General features: G+C 50.5%; 1 protein-coding gene across 3 annotated transcripts in view; it reads right to left on the reverse strand.

The window, feature by feature from the left end:
* DMXL2 (Dmx like 2) overlaps positions 1–7991 on the reverse strand; it is a 199236-nt gene extending 191245 nt beyond the window's left edge. For all 3 annotated transcript variants that reach the window (XM_069766009.1, XM_069766008.1, XM_069766010.1), the window contains exon 1: positions 7487–7991. In XM_069766009.1, coding sequence (XP_069622110.1) covers positions 7487–7573 — 87 coding nt within the window. In that variant the 5' untranslated portion in view covers positions 7574–7991. The remainder of the gene's footprint in view (positions 1–7486) is intronic.
* Positions 7992–9646: the final 1655 nt, after the last annotated feature.

Genomic DNA, 9646 nt, shown 5'->3' on the forward strand with positions numbered 1-9646 from the left:
TCTAGATGTGTGGTGAGCACTTTGAACCCCCAAGTGCTTCATAGAAGTTTATAATGCAGAGCCGTGAAAATAATAAATACGTTTTCTTTCCTCAAAAATAATTATTTAGCCCAGAATTTTTTATTTTCCCAAGGGTTACAGGAGAAATTGGACCCCAAAAGTTGTTGTCCAGTTTCTCCTGAGTACGCTGATACCCCATATGTGGGGGTAAACCACTGTTTGGGCACACGTCGGGGCTCAGAAGGGAAGTAGTGACTTTTGAAATGCAGACTTTGATGGAATGGTCTGCGGGTGTCACGTTGCGTTTGCAGAGCCCCTGGTGTGCCTAAACAGTAGAAACCCCCCACAAGTGACCCCATTTTAGAAACTAGACCCCCCAAGGAACTTATCTAGATATGTGGTGAGCACTTTGAACCCCCAAGTGCTTCACAGACGTTTACAACACAGATCCGTGAAAATAAAAAATCATTTTTCTTTCCTCAAAAATTATGTTTTAGCAAGCATTTTTTTAGATTCACAAGGGTAACAGGAGAAATTGGACCCCAGTAATTGTTGCGCAGTTTGTCCTGAGTATGCTGGTACCCCATATGTGGGGGTAAACCACTGTTTGGGCACACGTCAGGGCTCGGAAGTGAGGGAGCACCATTTGACTTTTTGAATACGAGATTGGCTGGAATCAATGGTGGCGCCATGTTGCGTTTGGAGACCCCTGATGTGCCTAAACAGTGGTAACCCCTCAATTCTAACTCCAACACTAACCCCAACACACCCCTAACCCTAATCCCAACTGTAGCCATAATCCTAATCACAACCCTAACCCCAACACACCCCTAACCACAACACTAATTCCAACCCTAACCCTAAGGCTATGTGCCCACGTTGCGGATTCGTGTGAGATATTTCCGCACCATTTTTGAAAAATCCGCGGGTAAAAGGCACTGTGTTTTACCTGCGGATTTTCCGCGGATTTCCAGTGTTTTTTGTGCGGATTTCACCTGCGGATTCCTATTGAGGAACAGGTGTAAAACGCTGCGGAATCCGCACAAAGAATTCACATGCTGCGGAAAATACAACGCAGCGTTCCCGCGCGGTATTTTCCGCATCACGGGCACAGCGGATTTGGTTTTTCATATGTTTACATGGTACTGTAAACCTGATGGAACACTGCTGCGAATCCGCAGCCAAATCCGCACCGTGTGCACATAGCCTAATTCTAAAGGTATGTGCACACGCTGCGGAAAACGCTGCGGATCCGCAGCAGTTTCCCATGAGTGTACAGTTCAATGTAAACCTATGGGAAACAAAAATCGCTGTACACATGCTGCGGAAAAACTGCACGGAAACGCAGCGGTTTACATTCCGCAGCATGTCACTTCTTTGTGCGGATTCCGCAGCGGTTTTACAACTGCTCCAATAGAAAATCGCAATTGTAAAACCGCAGTGAAATGCGCAGAAAAAAACGCGGTAAATCCGCCATAAATCCGCAGCGGTTTAGCACTGCGGATTTATCAAATCCGCAGCGGAAAAATCCGCAGAGGACCAGAATACGTGTGCACATTCCTAACCCTAACCCTACCCCTAACCCTACCCCTAACCCTAGCCCTAACCCTAACCCTACCCCTAACCCTACCCCTACCCCTAACCCTACCCCTACCCCTAACCCTAACCCTACCCCTAACCCTACCCCTAACCCTAACCCTATTCTAACATTAGTGGAAAAAAAAAAATTTCTTTATTTTTTTATTGTCCCTACCTATGGGGGTGACAAAGGGGGGGGGTCATTTATTATTTTTTTTATTTTGATCACTGAGATAGATTATATCTCAGTGATCAAAATGCACTTTGGAACGAATCTGCCGGCCGGCAGATTCGGCGGGCGCACTGCACATGCGCCCGCCATTTTGGAAGATGGCGGCGCCCGGGAGAAGACGGACGGGACCACGGCTGGATCGGTAAGTATGATAGGGTGGGGGGGGACCACGGGGGGGGGATCGGAGCACGGGGGGGGGGGATCGGAGCACGGGGGGGGGGAATCGGAGCGCGGGAGGGGTGGAACGGAGCGCGGGGGGCGTGGAACGGAGCACGGGGGGGCTGGAATGGAGCACGGGGGGGTGGAACGGAGCACGGGGGGGGTGGATCGGAGTGCAGGGGGGGTGATTGGAGCACGGGGGGGTGATTGGAGCACGGGGGGAGCGGACACGAGCACGGGGGGGAGCGGAGCACAGGGCGGAGGGGAGCCGGAGCAGTGTACCGGCCAGATCGGGGGGGTGGGGGGGCGATCGGAGGGGTGGGGTGGGGGCACACTAGTATTTCCAGCCATGGCCGATGATATTTCAGCATCGGCCATGGCTGGATTGTAATATTTCACCCGTTATAATGGGTGAAATATTACAAATCGCTCTGATTGGCAGTTTCACTTTCAACAGCCAATCAGAGCGATCGTAGCCACGAGGGGGTGAAGCCACCCCCCCTGGGCTAAACTACCACTCCCCCTGTCCCTGCAGATCGGGTGAAATGGGAGTTAACCCTTTCACCCGATCTGCAGGGACGCGATCTTTCCATGACGCCGCATAGGCGTCATGGGTCGGATTGGCACCGACTTTCATGACGCCTACGTGGCGTCAAAGGTCGGGAAGGGGTTAATATATGAAGTGTCTCAGTAATAGTACGCATAGGACCTGCGGGAGGGGGAGGGAGAGGGGGAACTAGACAATGCAAGAGCCCAAAACCTCAATCCCATGGGGGGAAAAAAAAAAAAAAAAAAAACTTGTCATACCCACAGTCCAAAGCCATAGAGAAAAATCTTGTGAAGTGGGGAAGCAGAATGTGGGATAGGCTCCCACGCGTATTGCCGCCTGAGTAGCGGCTTCCTCAGGGAAAAGATATCATGTCATATTTTTTCTACTGTCTCATTCATCACCATTTTTGTTGTACGCCTTTTTTCATCAGTCACATTTTTTCTTTTTGCCATATGACTAAAGTTTCTATATTATTGAAGTACCCTGCACGCATATTATGTGCCTTATTATAGGGATGTATGGTATTGCAATATTAACATCTTTACACCCATTTCATGGAGTGGTGATTTAGCCTTGCATTATCTTCGCTTGTGCAGTCAGATTCTTGTGATAACATTATTGTGGGAAGCACATGTTTTGTGGGCTGTCATTTTCCTCATTCTAGGATATGACATATATATATATAGGCATGTTTTCTTGCATGTTTGCATTTTTTAAGTGTTTTTAATGGTTTTTGTGTTGTTTTGTGTGTGTACTTATGTGCAGTCTTGAGTTTTTTGCCAATTTAATAATAAAAACTATTTTTGATACTGGATTATATATGGAGGTGTTCCTGTCTATGTGGGCATGATCTTTTTCTTGCTCTTTCTTCATGTTTAATCACAAGCCCACAGTGAACCTTCCAATCTTTGTTGTATTTTTGCGGTGCCCTCCATTTATATATTTATTTTTAGATAGCTGGGGGCTGCTATTCTCAGGCTGGTAAAGGGACTTTGATATAACCCCCCCCACCCCCCAGCCTAAAAACAGCAGCTCGCAGCTGCCCAGAAATGGTGCATCTATTAGTGGCTCTTCCCACTTGCCCTGTAGCAGTGGCAAGTGGGCTTCATATTTTAGGGGTTGATGTCACCTCTGTAATTATTATTTATTTATATAGCACCATTAATTTCATGGTGCTGTAATGTCAGGTGACATCAAGTCCACAGCTTACGGTACCTTCACACTGAGCAACTTTAGAACGATAACGATAGCGATCTGTCACGTTGCAGCGTCCTGGATAGTGATATCGTTGTGTTTGACAGGCAGCAGCGATCAGGATCCTGCTGTGACATCGCTGGTCGGAGCTGAAAGTCCGGAACTTTATTTCGTCGCTGGATCACCCGCTGACATCGCTGAATCGGCGTGTGTGACGCCGATCCAGCGGTGTTCACTTGTAACCAGGGTAAACATCGGGTTACTAAGCGCAGGGCCGCGCTTAGTAACCCGATATTTACCCTGGTTACCATTGTAAATGTAAGAAAAAAAAAAAAAAAAAAACACTACATACTTACATTCCGGTGTCTGTCGCGTCCCCCGGCGTCAGCTTCCCTGCACTGTGTCAGCGCCGGCCGTAGAGCAGAGCACAGCGGTGACGTCACCGCTCTGCTTTACGGCCGGCGCTTACACAGTGCAGGGAAGCTGACGCCGGGGGACGCGACAGACACCAGAATGTAAGTATGTAGTATTTTTTTTTTTTTTACATTTACAATGGTGACCAGGGCAAACATCGGGTTACTAAGCGCGGCCCTGCGCTTAGTAACCCGATGTTTACCCTGGTTACCCGGGGACTTCGGCATCGTTGGTCGCTGGAGAGCTGTCTGTGTGACAGCTCTAAAGCGACCACACAACAACTAAACAGCGGCGCTGCAGCGATCGGCATCGTTGTCTATATCGCTGCAGCGTCGCTTAATGTGACGGTACCCTTAGTAATGGAGCAGTGTCTATAAGACACCAATTTATTACTAATCCTATTGTTTTATGTTAAATAAAGAGACGGCCAGAATAAAATCCTTTATTTGAAAAAATTACACAGACTCCATTAATATTCTAAATTAAACGATACTTACTGCAACACCTAATTCCCTGACACCCTCGATCTCCTGTAATGAAAGTAAAATAAAAAAACAACAATATACCATACCTGTCCGTCGTTGTGTCCCACGCTGTAATCCATGTCTGGGGGCTAAATAGCTTTCAACCTGGAAGGTGCCAAGATGTGACCGTCCCGGCTGAAAACCACTGGTGCAGCATCAGTCACCAGCGGCGACATTATCACTGGCTTTTTCCCACGGTCCAGAGGTCACCTCAGTTCAGACCGGCCGTGATGTCACCGCTGGTGACTGATGCTGCACTCTCAGCAGCTCATTCACCAGTGGTTTTCAGCCGGGACGGTCGCATATTGGCATCATCCAGGTTGAAAACTGTTTAGCCCCCAGACATTAATAACAGCGAGGGACACAAAGACAGACAGGTATGGTATATTGTTGTTTTTTTATTTTACTTTTCTTACAGGAGATTGAGGGCTTCGGGGAATTGGGTGTTGCAGTAAGTATGGTTTAATTTAGAATATTAAAGGAGTCTGTGTAATTTTTTTACAAAATAAATGATTTTATTCTGGCCGAGTCTTTATTTAACATGTAACTATAGGATTAGTAATGGAGGTGTCTTATTTCCAGCAGCTCTATAGACAATGAATGGCACTAAAGGTCAAACATGGGAACCTCAACCACATTCAAGACCGGCTCTGCACTGCCCCGTTCTCGGGATCACCGAGGTTCCTTGTGGATGGACTCCCAACAACCATTACTTTCCCATGGATAGAGTATAATTGATCACCCATCTCAGACTGCTTAAAGAGGACTTTTCACAAATTGTGACCTTATAAACGGTCTATTCTTACACACTGTAGCAGGAATGTCATTAAAATGTTTTTTCTCCTCTCCATTGTGGAGATACAGGGAACCAAAATTACTAGCACCAATTATGCTAATTCTCTCATCATATCACTCAGCGCTGTGGGTGTGGACCTCCATTCCACAATAACACTGTCCAATCACAATAAGCATCATGGGGGGAAGTAGACGCCCACAATTCTGACCAAGATGGAACGCCATAGGGAAAGTCAGATCCCTGCCAGTGTGACAACACCTCCGACCCAGCAGTTCCTGTTAGTAAAGGGAGAGGAGGTGGCCTGCAGTATCGGACTAGCATGGCAAGAGATGGCAGACCTGCTACAGCTAAGCATTACTATCGGCGTGGTCAGGTGAGACAGACATTCTTGTGCCGTTACAGTTCACACCTGCTCTATGGGCATTTCATCACGGTCAGAACTGTTGGTGTCTCCTTTTTTCCTCCCTATGCTGATGCCTCTTTGTGATTGGACAGCGTCATAGAGGGATGGAAGTCCACGCCCACAGAGCGCAAAGAAGTGACAATCCCAGTTGAATTGTAAGAAATTTCAACGGATTTGGAGCCAGTAATTTCGATGCCCTGTATTTCCATAATGGAGTGCAAATAAAAACCGCTTGTATCTACAATGGCTGGACCATCATTGTAAATACATCATTGTAAATACACACCTGTACTTTGTATCTCCCCCACCTCATTGTAGATTGTAAGTTCTCACGAGCAGGGTCGTCTTATTTTGCTTTAATCATTATATTATTGTTAACGTTGTTACTTATGACTGTTGTGTTTGAAACGGTTAAACTGTAAAGCGCTGCAGAATATGTTGGCGCTATATAAATAAACAAAACAGCAACAGGTGTCTAGAACGTTACGTTTGGACTTTTGTTTTGCTAAAGTAACGCTATATAAATAAAGTTAGAAAAACACGGCACTCAATAGGTATGGAGAATGGTGGTGCTCAAGTAGGGTGTCCACCCCGTAGAATATGGATAGATAAACTTGGCACTCAAAGCTATATAAATAAAGATTATTATTATTATTTACGTCCCTGCTACTATAATGTCACAATTTCAAGCACAGCCCTGCTGGTCCATACTCTCGGGTGCCATCTCGATACACCAAAAATGCCCAGTTAGTTATGGAGGCAGATCCCTGATCCAGACAGCAAGTGATCATCTTTCCAATTATAGTAATTTTCCCCATCTCATAAAGTGAGGGCACGTCTGTAAGATACATACAGCGTGGTAGCGCTTCATGGCTGGTAGGGGGTCGCCTCTGGGATTCCTGATCTGACGAGGAGGTAACTGAGCTGGTATAAGCAATGTGTCCCCTTCTAATTTTTGCCTGCACATTGGCGCCCCTCTGCCACCTGGCTATAAGGGGAACTGCAACTTAATAGAATGAGCCCTCGCTGCAGATCCTTGCACCACAGGATGGACGAGAGTCACCATGAAGTAAAAAATAAAAAAGTACAACGAACATAGCAATACACCAGGGTCTCCACCATCAATAACGATGGCATATAGCAGCAATAAGTCGCCACTTTATGAGATGGGTAAATCCCTTTACAGGGCTCTAACTCCACTGGTGGTGGGGTCTCTAGAAGATGAGCCGGAATAGAAAACTAAGGTGGGATTTCTCTAACCCATGTGGTCAGCTGTTATTGCCAGGGAAGATAAGGGCAGCCACATAAACCCTGGCACATCTGAGGCAGAAAGGCAGCTGAGGCTTGTGGCAGTGCGGCCATCAGATTACATACTTATGGTCACACAGACCACCCTGGTACAGAAGGCTGCACATGTGATGGTCCCCTGCAGGCACTGGTGGTGTGTGGGCTCCATGCCTGTGCCCACAGCTCGTCAGCACTGCAGATCCGATCATGTCTGCCCTCCCCCTCCTCATGACTGAGCACATCCAGACCCCGGGCCTGCCGCCGCCCCCATTCATTGCTGCGGATTATAGGGGAGCCCGGCTCCGGGGAATCCCAGGCGAAGGGCGGGCGGGCGGGCGGAATCCCTTACCGTGAAGGGGACGTCACTGACACTGCCCACAGAGTAGCAGTTATCCCCGGGGTTCACGGCTCCGGTGAGCACCTGGTGCAGATGCATGGCGGTGCGGACAGCTGATCCCTCAGTGATGGACGTGGGCTCCCGGTCCTCCTCCCCCGCGCCGGGGCTCTCCCTCCATGTAACGCAGAGGCCCCGCTCTGCTCCCGGCCTCAGCTGCACACAGCCGCTCAGGTGTTTGGCCAGCGGCCCCCCTGCTCCATGACCCGGAGGTGTGCGGCGTCCTCAGGCTGCGCGGCTGCCCCTCACCGGATGCTGCAACCGTGTATGGCCCGGCTCAGAGAGGAGGAGAGCGGGGATCCCGGCAGATGGGCAGAGAAAGCGCGTCCTCTGAAAGCGGGTGCACGACAAACGACGCGGGACTGCGCGGCCGCCGCTCTCCTGTATCCCTGCCACCTCCTGCGGCTGCTCCAGTGGCACAGCTGCCGAGACACCGTCCAGCCTGTATCCCTCCCCTCACACCGTCCAGCCTGTATCCCTCCCCTCACACCGTCCTGCCTGTATCCCACCCCTGTGTATAATGTGTCCCCTCCCCTCACACCGTCCTGCCTGTATCCCACCCCTGTGTGTAATGTGTCCCCTCCCCTCACACCGTCCTGCCTGTATCCCACCCCTGTGTGTAATGTGTCCCCTCCCCTCACACCGTCCAGCCTGTATCCCACCCCTGTGTGTAATGTGTCCCCTCCCCTCACACCGTCCTGCCTGTATCCCACCCCTGTGTATAATGTGTCCCCTCCCCTCACACTGTCCTGCCTGTATCCCACCCCTGTGTGTAATGTGTCCCCTCCCCTCACACTTTCCTGCCTGTATCCCACCCCTGTGTGTAATGTGTCCCCTCCCCTCACACCGTCCAGCCTGTATCCCACCCCTGTGTGTAATGTGTCCTCTCCCCTCACACCGTCCTGCCTGTATCCCACCCCTGTGTGTAATGTGTCACCTCCCCTCACACTGTCCTGCCTGTATCCCACCCCTGTGTGTAATGTGTCCCCTCCCCTCACACCGTCCAGCCTGTATCCCACCCCTGTGTGTAATGTGTCCCCTCCCCTCACACCGTCCTGCCTGTATCCCACCCCTGTGTGTAATGTGTCCCCTCCCCTCACACTGTCCTGCCTGTATCCCACCCCTGTGTGTAATGTGTCCCCTCCCCTCACACTTTCCTGCCTGTATCCCACCCCTGTGTGTAATGTGTCCCCTCCCCTCACACCGTCCAGCCTGTATCCCACCCCTGTGTATATGTGTCCCCTCCCCTCACACCGTCCTACCTGTATCCCACCCCTGTGTATATGTGTCCCCTCCCCTCACTCTGTCCTGCCTGTATCCCACCCCTGTGTATAATGTGTCCACTCCCCTCACACCGTCCTGCCTGTATCCCACCCCTGTGTGTAATGTGTCCCCTCCCCTCACACCGTCCTGCCTGTATCCCACCCCTGTGTATATGTGTCCCCTCCCCTCACACCGTCCAGCCTGTATCCCACCCCTGTGTATAATGTGTCCCCTCCCCTCACACCGTCCTGCCTGTATCCCACCCCTGTGTATAATGTGTCCCCTCCCCTCACACCGTCCTGCCTGTATCCCACCCCTGTGTGTAATGTGTCCCCTCCCCTCACACTGTCCTGCCTGTATCCCACCCCTGTGTGTAATGTGTCCCCTCCCCTCACACCGTCCAGCCTGTATCCCACCCCTGTGTGTAATGTGTCCCCTCCCCTCACACCGTCCTGCCTGTATCCCACCCCTGTGTATAATGTGTCCCCTCCCCTCACACTGTCCTGCCTGTATCCCACCCCTGTGTGTAATGTGTCCCCTCCCCTCACACTTTCCTGCCTGTATCCCACCCCTGTGTGTAATGTGTCCCCTCCCCTCACACCGTCCAGCCTGTATCCCACCCCTGTGTGTAATGTGTCCTCTCCCCTCACACCGTCCTGCCTGTATCCCACCCCTGTGTGTAATGTGTCCCCTCCCCTCACACTGTCCTGCCTGTATCCCACCCCTGTGTGTAATGTGTCCCCTCCCCTCACACCGTCCAGCCTGTATCCCACCCCTGTGTGTAATGTGTCCCCTCCCCTCACACCGTCCTGCCTGTATCCCACCCCTGTGTGTAATGTGTCCCCTCCCCTC

The sequence above is a fragment of the Ranitomeya imitator genome, chromosome 4 (assembly GCF_032444005.1).
Source record: "Ranitomeya imitator isolate aRanImi1 chromosome 4, aRanImi1.pri, whole genome shotgun sequence".
NCBI classification, from domain to species: Eukaryota; Metazoa; Chordata; class Amphibia; order Anura; family Dendrobatidae; genus Ranitomeya; species Ranitomeya imitator.